Below are 25,649 nucleotides of genomic sequence, written 5' to 3'. Positions count from 1 at the left end.
GGACTCTGCCCTTCTGAGCTGGGAATATCTGGTTAAAGGTTTATAGTGCCTGAATATTTGAACTGTATCTTACTGAAATTGGTACACCTTGTTTGCTCTAGCATAGACTAGATCCAGGCCTGCTGAATCTAGCTTTGTTTATATGCTTGTTGTTTGTTTGCTTGTTATTTCCCTGGAAGCTAATTCCACCTAATCTGGCTTCTCAGCTTCTGTGGATCACTAGTGATATCTGCATTGCTTACTGTACTTATTTCCTTGTTTCACTTGAAAGAAAGTTACTGTTTGTCGTTTTGCATTTAGTTACTTGTAACACATTGCACTCAAGTTACCTGGCACTTGCTCACTAAAGCAATTATATAAGTCAGCACTAAAAATTAATAGCACTACACCCTCACTCCCCACTGGCCCTTGTTTTCAATTATTAAGGAATTCCCAATATTATTCTAGCATGTCCAAAGGTCAGTTGTCAATCTCCTCTCCGGTCCAGCTGGTGAATCTGGGAATCTTGAGGCAATGTTATAACTGCCTCATGTACACAGACAACCCTCTCCTCCTCCCACATAACACAAATACTTGCGAGAGATGCAGCTATTTAGCCAAACTGGAGGCTGAGCTCTCACAACTCAGGACTGGCAAGACCAGACAGGAGGAGAAGGCAACTACACACACCACAAAACCAGCCTCACATAATGCTACCACACCACTAAATCAAACACATAAACACACAAAGACATACTCGGAGGCTCTGAGTAAAAATTAACCTAAACATCAGAGGCCTCCAAAGCAGACACCCAAACAACTGCTACCTCAAGACACCCCACAAGCAACACATAAACCACAAAAGCAGTGTGCAAAGCAGTCACAGCCCTTAAGGCCAAATACAACACCAAACATACTTGTCATAGGTGACTCCATAGTCAGACACACTGACGTCCCACTCACCAGGCTGAACAAGGAGAGGGTCACAGTAAGCTGCCTGTCGGGCGCTAGAATCCGCCACATAACGCAAGCACTCAGGTCTCTCAACAGCAGGTACAAATACGACTCAGTCATTGTCCACGCTGGTGTAAACGACCTGAGACTTACCTCCTTGGACTACATGAAAAGAGACATTGAGGAGCTCTCTGATTATGTACCCCAGTCAGGTATGACCCTGACCTTGAGCAGTATCCTACCTTCACCAAGAATGATGCCACAATACAGAGATAAGATGATCAGCTTTAACAATTGGCTTAAACACTGGTGTCATTCAAAGGGGATCCAGTGTCTGTCTGCCTGGGATGACATGCTTGACAAGCCACGCTGCTTCGCAAGGGATGGCTTGCACCTGTCACCCCTGGGATTCCGGATATTGGCAAAGGCTCTTGCCACCCCCATAGTGCCTTTTTTAGACAAGGCTCAAATTCTAAACCTACCACCCTAGAACACAAAAAAGGAAAAAAACTAAGGGTAATGCTGCTCAATGCCAGAAGTCTAAATCTCAAAATGCACGCATTCGAGGCCCTTCTCAGTATGGAGAACATCGATGTCTGTGCTGTGACAGAAACCTGGTTCAAGGCTCCTGAGAGCACCCCAGCACTATCAGGTTTTACCTCATATCATGCGTTCCGGCCCCAAAATCCGGACAATACCAAGAAAGGAGGGGGGGTATCCATATTCATCAAGGACACCCACACCTCAAGACTGGTGGCAACGCACGATGCATCGGAGACCATCCAGGTGCAATTAACCATAGGCAAGACTGCTCTGCAAATTGTAGCATGTTACAGGCCACCCTCACAAACTCAGGAACCTCACATGGCCTTCCTGAAAACACTAGAGGGATAAATGTATCACCAAACACCATCATACTAGGTGACTTCAATTACCCTAATATAGACTGGGAACACTACTCAAGCCCAAACACCCTAGCCCAAAAGTTCCTGGAATTCATAAACTCAAATGCCATGGAACAACTAGTCACCATCCCCACAAGAGGAGATAACATACTTGATCTCATCATCACGAACATGGGAGCACAATGTTCAACACGGGAAGTATACCCTCACTGGTGAGATCAGATCACAAACTAATCTCGCTGGAGGTCCTCATCCCACCTCCACCTGAAATAAAAAAGACCACAGTAAAGAACTTCTTGAAAGCCGACTTCACACTTCTAAAGACTAGTGTGGTCTCCTTTAAGGGCCCGAAAGTGGCGGAAAACAGTACTCAAGCCGCTGAATCACTGACAAATGCCTTCTACCAGCACCTGCAGGACTGCATGGATAAGGCAATCCCAAGCAAAACAAAGACTCTTTGTACCAAAGGCAAGCGTCCAGTCTGGTGGACCCCAGCCATAAACAAACTCTACAACAAAAGGAGGAAGCTACTACAAGATAGAGCAAAATCCTTAAAAGGTAAGACACCCTTGATCACTATAAGTAAAACTATGAGCTCTCATAAAATCATCCAAAGCAAATTTTGAGAGAAAAATAGCTAAAGACTCAAAAGACAATCCTAAGGCCTTCTTTAGCTATGTTAGAAACCTGGGAGGAAACTCCCAGATATGCTCAGAACTAGTTCAAAATGATGTGAAGATTACTGATCCTACAGACATTGCCAACATACTGGCTGACAGGTTCAGTGCAAACTCCCAAAAGGAGAGATATCTATACCAAACGATTGCAGCCCCCAAACATCTCCAACGCCCAAGTGAGAACTGCTCTCTCCAAAGCAAAAACACAGCATCCATGGGACCTGATGGTGTCCCCGGCTGTGTGCTCCACGAACTCAATGAGGAATTAAACCCACAGCTAGGACAGCTGTTTAATCAAAGTCTTACCTCTGGATATGTACCCAGGAGTGGCGCACTGCAACTGTGGTCCCACTTCACAAAGGCGGTGCCTCCACCGACCCTGGAAATTACCGCCCATTAGCTTGACAAGCCTTATCTGCAAAGCCATGGAGAGGATCATAATGGACCTCATAAATAAAGACATAGGAATTTGCAGACTTTGGATCCAACCCAGTTTGGCTTTGTCAAAGGCAGATCATGCCTTTTAAACTTGGTTGACTTTTTCAAACAGTCACCAAAGCCATTGATGAGGGAAAGGCAGTCCATACAGCCTACCTCGATCTGGCGAGGCCTTGATACAATACCCCACTCGGGTATCATTGAAAAACTCATCAGCTTAAATGTTAACCCATACATCACAAGATGGGTTGCAAACTGGCTGAGTGACAGAACCCACAGGGTCAGAGTTGCTGGCGCCATGTTAGACTCAAAGCCTGTCACAAGTGGTGTCCCACAGGGCTCAGTCCTGGGCCCACTCTTGTTTGGCATCTACTTTTCCAAAGTACAAGCAAACACAGGAGGGTTATGGCTGACAAAGTTTGCAGATGACTGCAAACTGGGCGCCATAGTAGAAAACACATCTGACACAGATATCCTTCAGAAGGGTCTCACAGAAATGGATAACTGGTGCTAGAGCCATGGCCTAAAGTTAAATGCCAAAAAATGCATAGTCATACCCTTCGGGAAAAACAAGGTTACCCCTAGCTACCAAATGGGTGGCAGTCCACTGAGCACAGAAGAAGTTATCAGGGACCTGGGGACCCAGGTTGATAGTAGTCTGTCATTCGACACCCATGTAGCTAAAGTAGTTAGGAAGACCTTCTACATTGCCCACCTTATCATGAAGGGATTCTCATCTAGATCAAGGGAGGTCATAGTCTCCCTTTACTCATCACTCATCAGACCAATGATTGAGTACAATGCCCCATTCGGAATGTATCTGACCCGACACTTGCAGCAGCTGGAGAGGTCACAAAAGTTCCTCACCAAAAGGATAAAGGGTCTCAAAAATCTGTCCTATGCTGCCCGACTGAAAGAACTCCAGCTCTATTCAGTCGCCACGCTTGCTCAGAGGTGACCTTTGCCTAACATACAAGGCCATGTCAAACCCAGATTTGATGAATATGCTTCACCTCAAAAAATCTAGATCCATCAGAGCCACAAGGGCGGGAGACTTAAACCTCGACACGGCTATTAATAGGACGTGCTGGAGGGATAGATTCATCACCCAAAGACTCCCTATGCTGTGGAACAAAATCCCGGTATATGTGAGGCAGAGCACCTCGCTGGCCTTGTTCAAGAGAAATCTTGACCAATGGATTGAAGATCGCAGATATACCCCAGGGATTACCTCAGTGTCACTGCCCGACAGAGGCACAGCAAAATAATGGGTATAGTTCCCCATACTAAAGGGGTGGCGTAAGCCACAAAACGATGGGCTAGGCTTGTAAATGCTCTCGGGCAGATAGCCTAGTATGAACCTATGAACCTATGAACCTATAATGGCACTGCTGGACCGAGGCACATGGAACTAATCTAAGGGGCCGGCGAAAGCCAACACATTCTGGCTAGGCTTATAGATGCCCTCGGGCAGATAACCTAGTACTTACCTATGAACCTATAAGAGAGAAATTAAGGAGACCTAGTATGGACCCTTGTGGGATACATAGGGTTAGAGGAAGTTGGGATGTCAGCTTTCTCTGACATAAGACAGCCTGCTGTCTACAGTTTAGGTAGGAGTGAAACCATTGTATTGCATGTTGGTCTAAACCGATGGTTTGTAGGGTATTCAGCAGTAGCTGATGGTTGCCCATATCGAAAGCTTTTGAAAGATCTAGGAAGAGTGCTGAAGATAGTTTGTTGTTGTTACGATGAAGACTGATGACATTAGAGAAAGATAGAAGAGCCGTAGTGGTAGTGTGGAATGGCCTAAAGCCGTGCTGAGAGTTGTCGAGCTTTCCGTTTTGAATAAGAAAGTGCATGATTTGTTTGTGTATGCATCTTTCCATGATTTTAGCTAGTGGGGAAAGAATGGCTATAGGTCTAAAGTTAGATAATTCTGTGGAACTTCCTCCTTTATGGAGAGGTATAATATGTGATATTTTTCATATTGCTGGGATGGATCCTTCTGAGATGGATCTGTTGATCAGAATAGAAATTGGAAGTGCTATGGTATCAGCTGCTTTTTGAAGATATTCAGCTGGGAGGTGGTCGGCAGCCAGTGTAGTAGGTTTTAGCTTTTTGAGTAAGATCCAGATCAGGTTGGTAGGTATGGTTTGAAAGGTAAAGGTGGGTTGCGTGCTGGGTGGATTAGGGCTAGATGTGCCAGAGCTGGTGTTTGTATCTGATGGAGTGAGATGGGTAGCTAAAGACTGGATAGTTTCAGTAAAGAAGGAGCTGAAGCTGTTTGCAATTTCTAAAGGGGATTTATCAAGGACAGCTGATGGGGTAGGAGTGGCAGAACAGTCTGGGTGGAGAAGATTGTTAATACCAGCTCAGAGCCTTTGAGGTTTTAGCTGATATTTTTGTTGTAGGAGGGTGTAGTGATTTTTTTTGTCTGGAATGACAGATTTTTTGGTCTGGTTCCTTTGCTGCCGGTATCTTACTTGGTCCATAGGGGCTTTGGTTGTTTCTTAGTTTAATTTTGGTTTTTGTTTCTTTAGATAGCCATGGTGCAACCGTGGCTTTTACACGGTTGATGCAGGTAGGACCATGCATCTATATCACGTTATCAAAATTTTACTACAAATTAATAAAGGTCGAACTTTATTGATCAAAGTAGTAAAATATTGAATAACGTAAAAAAAACCCATAAATCAATAAAAAAAATAAATAACTAGCGTAGGCAGGGGGGCAAGTCCCCCTGCACCCCCATGTGGGGGGCTGCACCCCCACACACCCCTACTTAAATATACCAACTCCGAGACCCCACTACATTGAGGTAAATGGAAATCTCCCCTTTACAGAGATTTCCGTTTACCTGCGCGATATTCTGAACTTTCAACATTGTCATACCGAAAATATCATATTCTATATTGTCGGCTTACGACAACGTGAACTAGACCCTAGGACCATGGTGGTTAAGGATAGCCAGAAATCTGGTACTGAAGTACTCAACTGCTTCTTGTAATAGGAGTTGTTTCAAGACATTCCAATTACATGCTTTGAGTTCATTTTGGAAGTTGTCAAGGTTAAAGTTCCTGACGTTTCTTATATTTTTCTAGGTTGCCTGGTTGGGAATGGCGGCTTTGAGCCTAATAATACAGGTAAGGCAGTGATCACTTAGATCATCGGGTAATGTACCTGACTTGTACTTTTAGTTTTACTAGTGGCAGCAGTTATCACATCTGTGTTTATATGCGGGATGTCTCTCTTTGTCTTTATAGCACTCTGACATTATGTACATATATTGTGAAGTCTGCACATATTTTTTGTAAGTGCATTCATTTTACCGCCATTGATCATATCATTGTACACTGACAACATGCTTTGTTTGCATTTGTTTTTATTTTCATTTCCTAATGCTGTTAAAAAAAATCATTGTTCATTTTCTCTTTTAAAGGACCACTCTAAGCAAATGATGAAAAGAAAACATATATTTTTTTATCTTGCCATAATTTACTGCACCTCCCAAAGCTACCTGCAGCAAAATAAGTACTAATTTTGTTATTATTTTTTATATCCTTGTCTGCCCTCATGGGGGCAGTCATCCTGATTCCTTAGGAAATCTAAATCTGCCCAATAATGCACTATGAGAGCACAGATTGTGGGAATAAGTAGGCCTTCCATTTGCTGTCAGACTAGACTTCCATTCACTTAGAATAAACACCCAAAAACAGTTCATGTGTCATTGACTGTTATGCATTGAGTTTTACAAATGTTGTTTCTACTGACGTACAACACATTCTCTGAAAGAAGCTTGCAAATGTGTCAACAAATTACTGAGATAAAAAAGACCTTTTACAAAGAGCAGTTTTGCAAGTTTTAGTTCCTGGCCAAGTTACTCCTCCCATCTCCTCTCCTTCAGTGAGCTAGAGTCTCATATTTCCAGCTTGGCTAGATTCAACTGATTAGTCAACTTTGCATGACAATAGACATTAAACAAATCACAGTCTGGTGTACCTCTAAAACTGTTCTCTCATATGTCTCTTCAGATGTTCTTTGTGTTTCACTGTTGCAGTCATCACATTTGCTTGCAGTAGCCCTCAGTCGGCCTGATTAACAAAGTCTTGGGTCCTACGTCGGTTGCTGTCTCCTCTTCCGTGATGTCAGGTCATCAGGGGTATAAAACATGCAGCCGACGTCATTACATCAGTCTTTCTTGCGTGCAGTGCCCAAAGCAGTTTGTAAGTTCCGGTCGGCTGACTCCTGAAATTTTCGTTTTCAAGTTTCAGAACCGAAGTCTTCAACTAAAAGCTAAGTACCCCATTAGGGAAACTTTTTCTTGCTCTAATCCGATGTCAGTAAAAGTAAATTATTGCATTTCTTGTGGAAAGCAAATACCTCATAAAGATTTTCTTTCGTACCGTATTCCTTGCCTAGGTCCTGACCACAACGTACCTCACTGTCAGTTTTGTGCCTTATTTAAACCACAAACTATCCGTTGTCGGTATATTTTCGCTTCTAAATATTTTGGTGCTTGGTTTAATTATCCCGATACGTCTTCGGTAAGCCATCCGGCTACGGACATTCTGAAAAAACGCAAAGATAAAGACAGAGACAGGCCGCCAAGATGCCGGTACTCAGTGAGGCACTTTCACAGCTCCTGATACCCTCTACTTCAGATTCGCAGTCCTCTACTGAGACCTATTTGGAGTCCTGTATGCCATGAGATGCTTCAACTGTGGAACCTGTGGATGTCTCTACCTTGGATGGGTCCGGAGCTGCTGTACAGACACCGGCTTCTGATGGTGAATTCAGGCCTATGGACTTGCGTATTAAACCGATGCCATCTTCTTCTTCAAGGCCTAAAACTTGAACCATGCCAAGAAAACTGATGCCCAGACCGCATGGCTAGGCCTCTATGCCTAAAAAACAAATAAGAATGACTGAGGACTATTACTTTATTTAGGGGAAGCCAACCTTCCCCCTCTAAGAGACCTAGGACTGAGTTTGCTTATGATACTTCTGACCAGGATTCTGAAATTTCTGTTTCCTCTGATGACCAGGATTTACCCTTATCTACCTATGAGGATTCTGATGCTGAGGACTCTATCCCCCCCCCCCCCCCCAGAGGATTTCTCTTTTGGTGAAACCTTGCATACTCTCAGGGAGTATTTTCATTGGGAAAGTCAGGATTTCTCTGATTCTAAAAAGAGGCTTAGGGATTTCTTACTCCTGCACCACCACAGGCCTTTAGCTATACCTCCTGTACTGGACATTGTTGATGATGCCTTTTCAGAATTTAGCATGGCCCTGACTCTTTACCTCCTGCTCCCAGTAAACCTGATAGATATTACAGGGTTCCTGACTCTCACGAGTTCCCTTTCAGAAATCCTACTGTGGATCCTGAAACCATTCCACAGGGACCCAAGGGCATTAAAGCTACTACTACCAAAAATCCTACCTCCTCTGACAGAGACTCCAGGGTGATGGATAGATGGGGTAAGAAGTTATACACTTCTGCAACTTTGGCCATTAGGGCCTTGAATTGCCAGTTTCATATGTTAAAGTATCAGCAGCATATTATTGGATTGTTTAAACAGAAAATGATGTTGATTCTTGATTGTGCTGAAAATAAGGATTTACAGGATTTAATGCATTCTGCTGAACAAGTTGGTAAACATACATTGCAATGTGGTTTTGATTCACTAGAGGCATCTTGCAGGGCTGCTGCAACTGGGTCTGTACTTAGAAGGCATGCTTGGCTTAAGGAGCAATCTTTGCCAGATTATGTTCAAGTGCAATTACTGGATGCTCCCTTAAATCAGGACCGCCTGTTTGGGAACAAGGCAGAAGAAGTTCTTAAAAAGATGGAGGAAAAAGCTAAATCTATGTAAAGCATTAAAGGCTTTTTTACTAGTACAACCTCCGAGATTTAGTAGGCATTGGCCTTCTATGAACTGGTCCTTAAATGCCTTTTCCAGACCTTCTCAGTCCAAACCCAGATCCAGCAGAGCATCCAGGCTTTAGTCCCAGGGGATGCACAGGACTAAGCAGTGGAGGGCCTCCACTTCCAAATCTGGGAGTAATAAAACTCCCCCCTATGGTAAGCTGTCTCAATGTCTTTTTTTTAAAACTTCCAAGCACTTCTCAACTGACTGCCCCTTTGGGGGGAAAGATTGCACTTCATGCAAAGAACTTGGGACTCATTACCCAGGACAAATGGGTTTGAAATATAGTGTCCCAAGGATACAGATTTCACTTCCACACGTTACCAACTACAAGTGGTTGGCTGGATCTACCTCCAAATCAGTAGGTAAAGGCCCAAAAGCAAATACTCTCTCTCTTAAGCATAGGGGCTATTCAATTGGTACCAGAAGAGGAAAAGGGACAAGGTTTCTACTCGAGACTTTTCCTGGTACCCAGAAAAGACAATTCATGGCGTCCTATCCTGGACCTGTCTACTCTAAACACCTTTCAGGGAATTCCAAAATTCAAGATGCTGATTCTTCAAAAGGAAGTATACCTGCATATCCCAATCAGGGAATCTTGCAGAAGATACCTACGCTTCAAAGCAGGCTACACTCACTATCAGTTCTCAGCACTACCCTGTGGCTTATCTACTGTGCCCAGAGTATTCACAAAGTGCCTAGCTCCAGTCATTGCATTTTTCAGGCAAAGACATTTTCAAATATACCCATACCTGGACGATTGTCTAATTCTGGCAGAAAAACAGGACATACTTTTGAATCATCTGGCTTTTTACAAAAGGTGATAACTTGTCTGGGGTACACCATAAATGAAAAGAAATCACACCTGGTACCCTGTCAACAAATTATATTCCTGGGAGCAAGCTTGAATACAACTTCCCAGATGGCTTTCCTCATGCCAGAGAAACAAATTCACTTGACAACCTACTTCAAACAAGTGGCCACAAAAACCCTGCTATCTGCAAGGCAAATACTACAAGCCTTGGGGTTCATGGCCTCCTGCATTCATTTAATTCCATATGCAAGACTGCATATGAGGAAACTACAATGGTATCTAAAAAGCATTATGGTGTCAACACTCTCAGGATCTAGAAGCAATGATTCTTATCATACCTTGCCTACGTCTAGGGTTCCTTTGGTGGGCAGAGCCCTGCCACCAAAACAAGGAACTACCATACACACTACCCCCTGCCTCCCAAATCCTAACAACAGATGCATCAGACTATGCATGGGGGGGCACACCTGGCAGGGAAGTGCATTCAGGGAAAATGGAACCCAAGTCAAGTGCACCTGCACATCAATCTAAAAGAAATGTTAGCTGTACAGAATGCTCTGACAGCCTTCAGGGACCACATTCTTACAGGACAATGAATGGTAAAGACAGACAACACCATTGTTATGTGGTACATAAACAAGCAGGGGGGTACACATCCTTACTCCCTCTGCAGACTAGCCATGGCATTGTGGAACACAACCTTGAGCTACCAAGTGCATCTACAAGCTCAGTTCCTGCCAGGAAATCTAAATACACTGGCAGATGGACTAAGCAGAAATCTCATGGACCCACACTAGTGGAAACTGGAACCTAGGATTTTCAACATGTTGACAAGCAAATGGGGGAGCCCAGATATAGACCTGTTTGCCTCCCCCCAGAGCTATCAATTGGAAAAATTTTGCACAAGGACTTCCCACAGACAAGCTTCAAAAGTGAATGCTCTGTCCTTCAGCTGGAAAAATTTAACAGTTTATGCCTTTCCTCCTTTGCCTCTGCTCTCCAAAGCACTACTAAAGATCAAACAAGACAAACCAAGGACGATTTTGATTGCACCAGACTGGCCACGCCAACACTGGTACCCCCTCCTGTGCAGTGTGTCACTGTTGGCCACATGGCACCTGCCTCATACTCCTACCCTGCTGTTTCAGCAGGAGAACCAGATTCTGCACCCTCAGCTTCAAACACTGAACTTAGCAGCCTGGCTAATTACCTCATCTCTCCTTTACCACTCCTCAGTAAACCAGTGATGGATATCAATTAAGAGGCAAGGAGGCCTAGTACTAGAAAATCTTATGCTGAAAAATGGAAAAGATTCTGTGCCTGGAACCAATCTCAAGGGATGTGCACAGCAGTGTCCAATTTGCCTCAGATTTTACAATACTTAACTGAGATGCTTCACAAGGGCCTGTCTTTTTCCTCAATAAAAATTCACGCCACAGCCATTTCAGCTCATTATAATACAGAGCCTCCCCTCTACTCTCATCCACTGCTCAAGCAGTTCCTCAGAGGGGCCAAAATTTTAAGACCACCCAGGAGAGCTCCAACTCCAGCCTGGGACCTTAACTTTGTATTGGAAGAAACCCACCCTTCCTCCTTTCGAGCCAGCTGCTACTGCAGATTTAAAATTCCTTTCTTGGAAAACAGCTTTCCTTTTAGCAATCACTTCAGCATGAAGGGTATCTGAATTACAGGCTCTTGTGGCAGTGGAGCCTTTCATCATCTTTTATGTGTACAGGGTGTCCCTCAGGACCAATCCCTCTTTCATGCCAAAGGTGGTATCCAGTGTGGCCCTTAATCAGTCCATTCATTTGCCAACCTTCTTTCCTAATCCACAGAACAAAGGGGAACAGATACTGCACTCAGATGTGCACAGACAACTTAGATTTTACTTGGACAAGACTAAACCTCAAAGGAAATCTGAACAACTGCTAGTGACATTTGCTGCAGGGACAGAGGGGAAGGCTATTTCTAAGCAAACCATCTCCAAATGGATAGGCCATTGCATTAATTTCTTAAGCACCATGGAAAACCTATCCCACAGGGGATCAGACCCCACTCAACCAGGGCTGCATCTACCTCTACAGCCTTTCTCAGAGGTGTACCTATCATGGACATCCTAGAAGCTGCTACCTGGAGTTCTGTACATATTTTCACCAAGCATTACCATTTGACAATTTTCTCTAAATCCAGAGCTGGCTTTGCCACTGCAGTCTTGCAGGGCCTTATAGCTGGTCCTAATGCTATCTAAATTCCTCCTCCGATCCTTAGCTTTGGGAATCTACCCAAATGTGATGACTGCAACAGTGAAACATGAAGAACATAGTACAGTTGTGTACACTTACCATAAATGTAGATGTTCGAGTGTATTCACTGTTGCAGCCCTGGTTACCCTCCCTCCAGCCCCCTGACTTCTTTTGGCTATACTTCTTCTCTCCTTTACAATGCTTAAAAGCTTTTGGTGTATTTGCTTTTTTGTTGGAGGTATAACCTTGTATATTTATAGATTTAATTGCTTCCCATTGGGGGGCACCTGACATCTGGGGCAAGAAAAACTGATATAATGACGTCGGCTACATGTTATATACCCCTGACGACCTGACATCATGGAAGAGGAGACAGCATTTGACATAGGACCCAAGACTTTGTTAATCAGGCCGACTGAAGGCTACTGCAAGCAGATAACCCAAATGTGATGACTGCAACAGTGAATACACTCAAACATCTACATTTATGGTAAGTGTACACAACTGTAGCATTTCCCAGGAATTATTTAAAAAAAAGGACACACATCAGTCTAGAGTTTAGGTCAATCTATCCATTGCTTAAAATGTACACAGTCAAATATTTGATTTGAGTTGCATTACGGCTGCCCACATGGTTATCTTTGCATAGTTATTCTGTTGTAGCATAGCCTGAACTATGGTATTTAATGCCAAGCTTTACATAACAATGAAGCAATTCTTGGTTTCTTCTTAACAATGGCCTTCCAAGCATCTGATGTGATGCAGCACTTTATGTTACTGTGGTTTTATGTAGTTTGTCTTAGCTTTGTACTTGGAGAGTATCACTCATCCTCTCAGCAACAGAGTCCTGAAGAAAGCTTCCAAATCAGATACTTTTGAAAATAGCAATGCTGCTGATTTAGTAAGCTCACAAAATAAGACTATATGAATAAGCATTCATTTTCTGAAGAAAAAAATAAGTCTTTAATTGCAATGAATGTCATTATTTGTTCATGAGAATCTAACACCTTTTTCAAAAAGCATTATGGAGTATGTCAAAGCAAAAAGTATAAGCCAAAAATAGATGCAGTGTGGGGTATGCTGATAACTGAGCTGAACTCCTAGTTTTCCATCGCAACTACCCCAAATCATACAGGCATGTGCATACTTCATGACACACATGTACTGAAACAGTACCAGCAGCTATAGCAGTGATGCCATTCTCCAAACAGGGCAGTCAAACGTTATACTGACAAAAACACAAGGCAATGTATATATCTCACTCAAGCAATGATGAAATTGCTAGGGACCACATTGAGCACAATTTTACTCTTAATCTCTCCACTTAATAATGCATAACATTCACACCACACTTACAAAGGCACACCTCCACTTCCCAGAAACACACAGCCATCCACACCCATGCAACATACAAGTCAACCTTCTGGCTTTTCCCACTTCTCTGCAAAACAGTGGTGTAATGGCTTTGGCAAATGAAAATTATTGATGGATGTTAGCTCAGGAATCCCATTGTCACCTATTGGAGCCAGTCCACTGCACTTACACAAGTGTCCCCCTCAGCAGGGCAGCAAGCCAGTGTCAGTACTGATTAATACAATATTTAATGCAGATATTAATGCATATATTGCATGGACAGTTTACACATATACCATCATTAAAACAAGATAAATACAATATCATGTAGTAATGAAACATGCTGATGTTACAAGTGCATAAATTCATTATGCACTCATAAAGGAAATGTCAGAGTGGAAACATTCAAATGGTGGATAAAGAGGAGGAGAGGAATAGAGGGAAGAGTGAAAAATAATTGGGATAGATATGGGAGGCAGGAGAAATAATGAATAAAAGCAAAATTATGAGTAAGAGAAATGAAACCAAGGAAAAGGAGAGATTGGACGTATATAGATATTAAAGAAGAAGGATATACAATTTTAGCCAGTAGAACAGCAAGTGCAAAGCCAGGAGTCAGAGAGGCATTTTTCACTTGCAGCTTAAATAAATGAATGCTATGTATTGCCCTGATTGATGTAGGGAATATATTCCAGACTTTTGCTACGCAGTGTGAGTATAAACTTTGAAAGCAGTCTTTGTAAGGCTTATAGATGTCAAGCAGATTTTTTTAAGAAGATCAAAAGTGACAGCTTGGGAGGTATTTGCCCCACGGACTCCCTTACTTAAATATACTAACTGTGTAGTCATACAACAATGGAGTAAAGAAAAAAAGGTCAGTCACTGTTTACATTCCAACATAAAATACAACACTGACACTCTGTAGACCTTATAATTTTCACTCAATCATGATTCAGTCAAATGCAATTTCAGTCAAATGAGGTTGTGAGTTTTGTTCAGTCCACAGTGATTGTGAAATGTGATTCAGTCGAAAGAACCACTGTCATATATAAATGTGTGTGTGTGTGTGTGTGTGTGAGAGTGTGGGCAAGCATGTGTTTGATTTTGTGTGAGTGTGTGTGTGTGTGTGTGTGTGTGTGTGTGTGTGTGTGTGTGTGTGTGTGTGTGTGTGTGTGTATAAGCAAAAACAGGAAAACAGCAGTTTATTTGGACACAGTAGCCATACAATACTATGTTGTACACAGCTGGCCACTGTGTCATGGTCATGTGACATTCTGGATCTGTGTGTGTGTGCGTGTGTGTGTGTGTACATGTGTGTGTGTGTGTGTGTGTGTGTGTGTGTGTGTGTGTGTGTGTGTGTGTGTGTGTGTGTGTGTGTGTGTGTGTACATGTGTGTGTGTGCGCGTGTGTGTGTGTGTGTGTGTGTGTGTGTGTATACATACACTTGGGTGCGTGTCGGTGTGTAATTATTGCATATATATCGAGTAACAGAATTGTGGAGCAATGCTGGACTGACACTGGCGTGAAGCTTAACTTGGTTGATAGTAGTGTATCAGTACAATGGACTTGCTGCAATGGCTGTGAGGTGTCCTGAGCTGACATGTGCCAATAGTTTTTGCACCTCTTAGCCATTACAACACTGTTTTGGGGAGAGGGTGTCAAAATCCCACTGTTCACCATGTGTATTGTGCATATTTGTGTGTTTGTGTGTGTTTGCTAGTCAAAGTGCAATGGCCAGCAAGATCTGCAGCTGTTGACTGACAAGTACTGACATGCCGATGGGTAGCAGGTGTCATAGGACTGGATTTGGCTACAAGTGTAGTTACATTGACCAAACAGATTTACCCATATTAACTGTGTATCATTGTTTTGTGTGTTTGTGAGTGTGTGTGTGTGTGTGTGTGTGTGTGTGTGTGTGTGTGTGTGTGTGTGTGTGTGTGTGTGTGTGTGTTGTAAAAGAACTATGGAGCAAATCTGCATTGACACCTGCTTGCTGCCCTGCTGTGGGGTACACTTGTGTAAGTGCAGTGAACTGGTTCCAATAGGTAGGGATGGGAGTCCTGAGCTCACATCCATCAATCATTTTTATTTGCCAAAGCCATTACAGCAGTATTTGGCAGAGGGATGGAAAAAGCCTCAGAGTTGACTGGTATGTTGTGTGGGTGGCTGTGTGTTTGTGGAAAGTGGAGATGTGCCTTTGAAAGAGTGGTGTGAATGTTATGCATTGTCAAATGGACAGATTAAGAGTAAAACTGTGCTCATTGTGGTCCCTACCAATTTCATTATTGCTTGACTGAGGCATATACATTGCCTTGTGTTTTTGTCAGCACATTATTTGACTCCCTGTTTGGAGTATGGTATCACTGCTACAACTGCTGGTACTGTTTCAACACGTGTCATGAAGTATGTACACACCTGTGTGATTTAGGGTACTTGCAATGGAAAATGATGACTAGGAGAGTCATCTCACTTATCAGCGTACCCTACAAGTGTCCCCATTTTTGGCTTATACTTTTGCTTTCACATACTATAGTCCACAATGCTTTTTGAAAAAGATATTAGATTCTCATGAACAAATAATGACATTCATTGCAATTAAAGATTTCTTTTTTTTTCATCATAAAATGAATGCTAATTCATGTAGTCTTATTTTGTGAGCTTACTAAATCTATAGTTTTGCTATTTTCAAAAGTATCGGATTTGGAAGCTTTCTGCAGGAGTCTGCTGCCGAATTAGATTTTTCTCTTATGTTAAAAATAACCCGCATAATGTGTGTCAATCATAGACAGTGCAAATATAGGTGGAGAGCAGAAAGATCCTCTGTTTGTCAGTATAATAGCTAAGATATTAACCTATTTAGCTTCATGTCATACTGTTTTTCCAGATTATTTGGTTAACTTTGTCATTTAATATTTGGGCATATTTATCTGGTGTTGATAACTTTACTCAGTCATGTTTGTGTAGTTAAAATTCTCCTTATAGTCTGCATTCTCCTTGATTTACACATCCTGGTGTTTAGTCAGGTAAGCCTCGAGAAAAGTGCATGGTATGCTCCTGCATGATACATAATAGTATGACAATTGTTATGTAGCTGATACTTATATATTTGATTCTAAAACAATGACATTTAGGACCAAAGAGCATTTTGATTGAACTGAAAGTGGCACAATTAGATACATTATTAAATATATTCATTTGTAATACACAACTGAAATGATGATTTTATATTATAGTTTTATTTAATTTCCATTTTAAGGCATCCATTGGACAGCGCAGTGGTGCAGCGGTGGTGTTGTCACCTCACAGCAAAAGGTTCTCCAGTTAGATTCTTGGCTGGGGTGCCTTCTGTGCAGAGTCTGCATGTCCTCCCTGCGTTCATATGGGTTTCCTCTGGGTGCTCCGGTTTCCTCCCACGTTACAAAGACATGCATCTGGAGCCTTTCTTCCCGGGCCTCTGCTGAAAAATGGCTTTGTTCCAAGTCGGACTTTCCCGGTTAACAAATATAAAATAAAATTTTACTTTGATTTGCACTGCAGAAAGGGATACTGATTTGAATTTCTAACTTGTACTAAAAGTGAGTGTATCACTTTTTACATGTACATTCAAGAAACCGTGCAATACAAAACTATGCATTTTATCCTATGCTGTTCCTGCTAACAATAGCTCTGTGTACAGAAATATTTTTTTTTCATCTTAGTAAGGCAGGTGTGTATGGATTTCACAGATCAGCATACATGGAAGTAACTTGGAAGCAGGCTTTCTGAATAGCTATAATGCCAATGCAGTTGTTAGTTTTCCAGTGCTTTGTGGTACTATTCATTAATTCAGCAAATTTTGTCAAGAATAAACAAAACGTGACTATATATATATATATATATATATATATATATATATATATATATATATATATATATATTTTTTTTTTTTTTGGGGGGGGGGGCTAAGAGCTGTACTACTCTGAAACTATGTGGAAACTATGTGTTCATACTCCTGCACACTGAGGTTATAGCACCTCAACGTAAAGGGGATACTTCATTTTGCAAAAGCCTTGCATATCTTTTAATCCAATACTATGTGAGCATTTGATTATTTAGGGTGTGATGGTGGAAGGACACAACCCTTCCAGTAAATGCAGAATTCTTTGTACTATACCATTGGTTTTGCTGAAAGCTTTGGCATAATTTGCAAAGTACAAGTTTAAATATAATATTCATGTTCTGTTGATTTTCAACTCCTGTCTCTGTAAATGTGGTGCAGCAAATTAAGTAAATCACTCCTCTTCAGCCTCGTTCCTGCTGAGTTCCCTCCATATCCTCCTCCTCCTACCTGTAGTGTAACTCACTTTCTTCTCTCTTTTGTTATACCCCTTCATCTTCAACTACCCTTTATTCTATTTCTCAAATCTAGCTGACTCGCCACTATACTGCCTGTAAGACATTTTGTTTTCTGTGAAAATAACAACAGTATGGCTGTCTGCATATTTTATCAAATCTGAAATGCACTGTTTTATATTATTGCCTTTCAAATGTTAGTGCCACTCTATTACTGTTGTTTTTACATTGGAGCCATTCTCCCCAGGCCTCCACTGAAAATGGATCCTGTGCCCAGTTGGACTTTTCCTGGTAAAACAATAAATAAGTAAGTAAATAAATAACTGTATTTTTACATATTTCAGCTTTCTGAGTATTCATAGATTATGATATGTCATTATGATAATCAACAGCAAAACATTCATCATTCTGTTAGCTACCATTTCAGTGTTATTATGCTTATTATTGTATTTTCTAATTTCAAGTTGTTTTTCTTGGCTTTCAGATCTTTCAAGTTTTTTTTCTCTTTTTATGAAATACTGAGACACTGTCTCCTACCACATCAGATAAGCATCGATGAATAGAAATATTCCCTGGATTTTGTGATATACTTTTAGACTTTTCAGCAATGTTTCAATAATAATAATACAAATCTCAACATTCTCCGAGGAGGATAAAACTTCTGAATCATTTAGCAAAGACACCTTCAACTCTCTCTCTCTCTCTCTCTCGTTAACTAAAGTGTTGCTCAAGTTTTTTTCTGGAATTTAAAGAGGTCTAAAAGAAACAGTATGGCAGGCAGCACACAACACAATGGTTAGTTTTACTGCCTGGATCTTTGGTTCAGTGATCAGACAACATGCTTTTCGTGAAAAGTCAGCATGCCCTCCTTGTGTCCTTGTAGGGTTTTGCTTGGGTCTCCAGTTACTTTCCTCATCATAAAATATGTAGATAGGTGATTTGGTGGATACAATGCCTGTAGGTATGGGATGATCTGTGAGTGAGCATGTCTGTGCTCCTTAAAATGGACTGCTATCCCATTAAAGGATAATTCTTTGCCTTATGCCCATTGCTTGTGGGACAGGATCTTGCCCCTACCCACAACCCTTAATAAAATACAGGAGGTATTCTAGAATGAATAAACAAGGGAATGAATGAATGTATAATATGGGGTGGACAATTTCCATTCAGTATTTCTACTCCTTGGATGCAAAGCATTCCAGAGTTTTGTACAACTCATTCTAGGCTGATGGTGATTATCCTGTCTATAAAACCAGCTTGGTAGCCACTGACTGACTGCTACAATTTTATCTTGATATGCATGCGCAGTATGAGGTGATGGGAGAATTGTAAGATGTGCTTTTCTCATACTTTCTGAGATGATCAGTAGACCAACCATATCTTGTTTTATATGCAAGAGAGAGGACATCCTTAGATTATTCACTCTGGTGAGAGCAATGTGTCATAATAACCCTTAATCTTTTTTTTTCAAACTAGTTACTTGTGATGACCATAAGTGTCACAACATCTTTGCATAGTCTGCTGACATTTCCTTGTTTTTGCACAAAATGTAACAAATAAATATAATCTTTTGGGGGTTGTTTCATATAAATAAGCATGTTTTCCTTGAGACTGAGTCAGTTTTTGAGTGCTTCATATAACCATCATCTATCAAGTATTTGTGCATTAGCTTGAGTAATGCCGCCACATGCAGTCAAAAGTAAAACCATTTCTGCTTATTGTGTATTGTTAGTCATCAATGTACTTCAGCTTTTGTCAGCGTGCCATTTAATTGTAATGTTCTGTAGTAAGTTTTATTTTAAACGTTTAAAGGAAAACATTGCATTGGTAGAAATTCAGAATATAGTTGGTAATACAGCAAAATCCTAATATGTGAACCCTTTTAAGAACTATTTTAGACCCGGTACAGCTAATCTTTATTTAGCTTACTTGTGGCAATTAAAACACCAGGGAATGCAAGCTAAATGATAAAATACAAGAAAACTGGTTAGTGACATATTTAGTTTTGCCTACGTCAGTGCAGAAGTACTGCTTAAAAAAACACATCATCTTTACTCCCATAACAGTATTTCTGGCAGATATCTGGAAAAAAACTGTCATTACTTTAAACACAAAAAAAAAGTTTCCAGATTCGAAGCATTTAACCTATAACCTCTACCATGTTTCATACGTACATAAAGGTTTTTTTCTGCCCTAACTTGTAATGTTTACAATTTAAGGAAATAATTGAGTAAAATAACAGTATAAAGCAATGTCAGAACAAAAAAGTCAAGATTTATTCCCACAATAGTTTATTCTGTTAGATATCTGAAGACATTTGTCACTTTACATGCTATATGATCTGCCTATGTGATCCTAACCTCTATTTCAGATACAAAGTTTTTTACAGTTTGCCGTTTTAGATGCTAGAGAGAGAGAGTGTGGCAATACTTAATTCATTTCATCTTTATTAGTTGTCTGTGAGAGGGTAATGAGATTTATGGCTTCTCCCAAGACATGTAATGTTTGCTGCTGTTAGAATTTAGTTCTGGTGTTTCTATGAGACCAGGCTTTGTTAGCAACTGTTCATGTAATATTATTCAGCACTATTTTGCCTTTTTCCTCTTTTATTAACTTTGCTATAAAAATTACATTTTTTTTCTGAACCTGGTGGGTATTTATGCATTATTGAAGCTAACTAGCTGGTACACTGAAGAATGGAACAAAAAGTCACTATATGAAGACACAAATCCATCGTCAGGAAAAAACGACTTTAATGCAGCAAAGCTTTTGGTTAAACACCCTTCCTTTTAGCATTGAGGAAGGTTTTTAACTGAAAGCTTTGCTGCATTAAAGTGTGTTTTTCCTGATGGTGGATTTGTGTCTTCATATTTATGCATTATAACAGGTCAATAGTTAGAACTCCGAGTGTTTCTACAATGTAATATTTACTGATTCAAAGACTTAGTGAACTTGCCAGGTTAATAATGCCATCTTGAGCACTCATAAAAGGCATGTTGGCACACCATCTTTGATAATGAATCCTTTATAATGTTTTACTCAAGCTAACCTCCTTTCTCTTATCAACAATGCATAGCTGTATGCATCCATTTAAATTATGCTGTAACACTCTTTCTCAGGATACCGTAATACACACTTGTAACTGCTTACAGAAAATGTACCTTATTACGTTTTTCTTCATCACTACATACACCTCTTTGAAAGTTTTGCTAGATAGAATAAAGGCAAGGACATTTTCAATAGATTTACTTTTATCATTTATTTAGAGACAGAACAGAACGACAATGATTTAAGTGCATATAATTTTAACTGATTCCTATGATGTGTATACTATTTACTCCCGATTATTAAATGCCCTGCTAGCAACTGAATGATAAATAGAATACTACAGCCCTCCCTTTGCTAGCTGATAGCTTACCTGCTAGCTCTAGCTGCTCAGTGTTGCTTCATGGGAAACTAACACAGTATGGCTGCATTTCATCAAAATTATTTTTAATCCAGTGGTAACAGTGCAAAATGCATGCTTACATTATACTAAGTTAGCTTAATGCTGAATGCGTCTAAAATTTTAGTAAAGCTTGCATAGTACATGTGCTTGCAGTATTGTCTTGATTAGTGTAAATTTGAAGGGAACAACAGAATAAAAAAATGTTAGATAATTTGTTAAGAAGCAAAAGGAAGTGATGCAAATAGGTGCATGTAAATAAATCTTGAAGTCTCAGGACCAATGTTTTACAGAATACCCATTTTATATTCCAGAGTGGAACATGCGTCTCCCTGCAACTCGTTGAATGTACACCTAACATCTTAGAAATTGGTAGCAGTCAGGATGAAATCAAAAAGCAATTACAAGATCATGAAATGTTGTTGATCAAACTTAAGGTAAGGTCATCAGATATACATTGACGTAGCAAATTAAAGCAGTTATTTAATAATGAAGACCACGACTATGCATCTGCATACTGTAATACCTGGAGGATTAGGTTTTGGATTATAATTTCTGTATGTTCCACAATATTGCTAGCTACCAGTAATTAAACACTTCCTTATTTCTGGTGAACATATCTTGTAAAAATACAGGTAAGAAATACTGTTTGGTAGGTTCACAACAAAATGTCATTCACTTTGTAAAGACAACTTGACACCTCACCTGCATCACTTACGATTTATTGTAACACAGCCTAACATTTAGATACTTGTTCACTTAATTATTATTTGGTACTCATATTTGACCTATTACAGATATTTTGCAGGAGATTTTTACTTACTATGACTTTAATTTACATTTATTGACTTTTCCACGTGTACTTCTCTGTTTTTATTCTCTCACCTGCAGTTTTACATTATAGCTATTTATTTTTGACTTCTTCCGGGAGGTCTTTTGAACAAATTTACTTGCTGGGTTAACAAAGGAATAAATAAGAAAAGCTGATAAAAAATAAATCAATCATCATCAACATGTTTCATTTTTATCACATTCATTGATTAAGTCATTCATTCATTCACTCAGTCATTATCTAACACCTGCTTTATCATGTTTGCAATCACAGTGGAGTCAGAGGCTTATCCTATCATTCAATAGTCAAAGAGGCATGGGCAGAGACACTAATCATGAATATGATGCCAGGCTATTATAGACATATTACAGACAGGCAGACACACACATACACGCAAACATGCATACTCTATGTTTTTCACCAGACAGTATTTTAAACAGTTTACACCATTGGTAGCAGAAGTGCTCACTTTGTGTGTGATCTGACAGTGCTGATGCATGAAGCGCGTGTAAACAACTTAGAACTGCAAGGCACAGAACCTCATTCCTGTTATATTAAGACTTTATTTCCATTACATAACGTTTTACAGTAGTGGTACAGATTGAACATAAGATACAGAACAGTGGAAACTAAATAAATAAATAGCTTTTGAATGGAGAGGAACTCCTGGAAATTTTTACTATGTGTTTTCAAACACACATCTCTGAGGCAGAGAGATAATATGAAAAGCTCAGTAAGTCCATACAATTTCTGTTTTAATATAGCCCTGGGGTATTGTTGCCTTATACAAGTAGAAAACACTCAATAACAATTCATATTTTACTCTTAGAGCAGGCAGATATAACACCACAAAAAAGAATAACATTGTGAAAGAAAATGAGAATATAATAAACACATTCATTACAGGCTGAACAAATATACTTTGGGTACTGTAATAGACCTTACAATCATTTGGAAACAAAGGTTATAACAAAAAATAATGTAACTGATATGTTGGATGGCATCTATTTCCTCCATTGATTTAAGTTACTTGTAGTACTTGAATTTCTTAAATTCAGAGTTTGCAGGCATTGATAATGTTACAATAATGTATTTTATTGCCAGCTAGTAGAACAACAGGATGTTTTTTCTTTATGTATAACTGTAGTTTAGATATTATTTTCTATCTGACTGTCATGTATATTTTTCTACAAGGGATCACATATTTTATCCTAAGGTAACACATTTGGGTAGATAATTCTTAATTATTGCTATGGTTGAAGGTGCTTACAAATATTATAATCACAAAGTGAAACATGTTAAACTAAACAAAAAAAAAAGGATTGCACACTACTAAATATAACATGGCACAATGTATACAAAAATATTTTTACAAATCTACAATGGCGATGAAGATGACAAAGTTAGAGTTATGGTGTATAGAGTCAGAAAAACTTGCAAAAACACAGCCAGCTGCAAGATGATTAGAAAACCATTATAAGTTCATAGGTAGTTACTGGTCATGCAGTCAAGGAGACCACTGAGGAGCCAAGAGTTATTTTCAAATTGCCCAAGGGCACTGTTTGGTTAAGTGACTTGCTCAGAGTCACACAACAGACAGATGGAGGCTGAGAGAATCAAACCCTGGACTCAAGAAACAGCTCTTTAACATGGCAGAGACTTAATCCTCTCTGCTGATTACTAGAGAAAAGTAGCAAGTTGGTAAGCAACCTGTCTCATGTTATAACACTGCAGTTTCCCATAGCCCTTTGGAGATGGGGTTCAGATGGAGAAATGATAAAATCAGCAAGCAAAGAAAGCGCTGGAAATGAATTAATCCTCAAGTCTTGGTGAGTACCTTCATGAGGTGGACCCTGCTTTTTTTCAAAATTTCAACAAGATGACACAGATATATAGGCTGTATTTAATATAGCCTATATCATGGACATAAGTAGGTTAAAAAATAAAAAAGACAGATGGGTGCAAAATTGCCAGGATAAAAAAGTGCCTAATGCTCTTAGGTACACTGGTGCTAGGAGTGGAAAAAAGTGACAGTTTAGAATCTTCAAACCATGGAAACATTCCTAAAATAGGGTTAGGTCAGACTCAGGGGGAGGATGGCCCCCCTGTTGTAGAAGGAAATAGTAATCGACCAAAACCATAAAAACTGACAGTCCATCAAAGGAGCCATAAAGATGATAAAGTAGACTATTGAGGATAAGAAAGAAATGATGTATTGCTACTATTATGCACGAGGCCCAGAATTTCTGGATAGACGATATTCAGAAAGATTAAGAGAAAAATTAGAGGAAAGAAAAATACTTGCACAGGAAGAACTGTAAAAAGCTTCAAATGAAAATATGTATTCATTTATACAACAGATTCATGAAAAACATTACATAGACCAAGAGACCTTGGGCCATTTGGAAAAAGAAGCGACAGCGGAAGTGCGAAAATATAAACAACAAAACTCAGAGAATTTTGAAAGGTATGAAAAAGAAACATGGACACGGGAAAGAAGGAGATATATTTTATGGTATAATATTTATTCAAAGAAGAAAGCCAAATTAATCAATACAAGAAAAGCAGCATAAAAGATGTTCATAAAGAAATACAGACAAAGGCACCCAGATTGATAAAATTCACAATACAAAAAATAAGATTACAAAGGAGGAACATAGAACAGAAAATTGGTAAAGTAGAAATTAAACAAATAAAAGCTGAAGTTATGGAACACTTGTAAAGTGAAGGATTTAGTGTAAAAAGTCTAATACAGGTCATGTCACAGCATGGCGGAGCAATAAGTCCCCAAAATAAGGCAAAACAGTTGTAGCAGTAGACATCCGAAGAAGAAATACAGACATAGGAAAGAAAAAGAGATTTAATATGGTATAATATTTATGCAAATGAGAAAGCAAAACTAATCAATACAAAAAAAAAAAACAGCACCAAAGATATTTGTAGACAAATACAGACAAAGACACCGGGGTATGGAAAATTTGCAATACAAAAAATAAGAAAACAAAGGAGAAAATAGAAAATTAGAGACTTGCTTGGCTACAAACATCTGCATTACAAGCTGAAGCTAAGTGAAACTTGCAGTAGTGAATTGTAGTATTTTGTTAAGTACAAACTTGCAGTTTTAAAAGTACTGTATTTTCATTTTTTTCTGTTTCCTAATTGTGTGTTTCTGAACAGTGTGCTGTGTGTCTCTCTCTCTCTGCAGTTCCCCACCCACCATCCCTGTTCTTGTGTTGGCATTAGTGTTGGTGGCTCTGGAATTGCCCGCCCCTCCTGTAAGTCTGTATTAGAACACTCCTCCTGGGTCCACATCATTTTCTCACTTAACTGAGTACAGTGAGATCATATTCTGAGTCTAGTGTTCATACAGAGAGAAGATTTGAGAAGGCCAGCCCACTTAGGTTCTTCCTTCCTCTCTTGTTGCACTAAAAAAAAAAAAAAATTTTGCACTTTATTCATTTGCTTTTGCTATAGCTGTGTTTCCTCCTACTCTATTTTGCTTTTCTTAAAAGTACTCAATTTTATTTATTCTGCTGCAATTATAACTGCTTGGTTGTAGCCTGATTGAATTGTGACTGTTATTCTAAGTCTTTTGGTTTAAGCACTTGGGCTTCATACAGACTGTTTTACTTTAAGAAGGTTTGTGGTCTGCACTGTTGTGGCAGGACAGGTAGCTGACATCCTTCTAAGCTGGGAATTGCTGATTGAAAGCCCAGTGTCTGCTATTCTAAAAGTGTATTTGTT

The 25,649-nt window shown here is 39.8% G+C and overlaps 1 protein-coding gene across 4 annotated transcripts in view; it reads left to right on the top strand.

Moving 5' to 3' along the window:
* The window catches only part of CCDC141 (coiled-coil domain containing 141), a 2,268,332-nt gene that overhangs the window by 158,735 nt on the left and 2,083,948 nt on the right, over positions 1-25,649 (top strand). For 3 of the 4 annotated variants that reach the window (XM_044075309.1, XM_044075306.1, XM_044075308.1), the window contains exon 2: positions 21,388-21,510. In XM_044075309.1, the coding sequence (XP_043931244.1) occupies positions 21,388-21,510 (123 nt within the window). Of the gene's footprint in view, positions 1-6,062; positions 6,100-21,387; positions 21,511-25,649 lie in introns of those variants that run through there. The other variant, XM_044075307.1, reaches the window with a different exon arrangement.

The sequence above is a fragment of the Protopterus annectens genome, chromosome 6.part0 (assembly GCF_019279795.1).
Source record: "Protopterus annectens isolate FY-2018-M chromosome 6.part0, PAN1.0, whole genome shotgun sequence".
Classification (NCBI taxonomy): domain Eukaryota; kingdom Metazoa; phylum Chordata; order Ceratodontiformes; family Protopteridae; genus Protopterus; species Protopterus annectens.
This window is presented reverse-complemented; position numbering and strand designations above follow the sequence as displayed.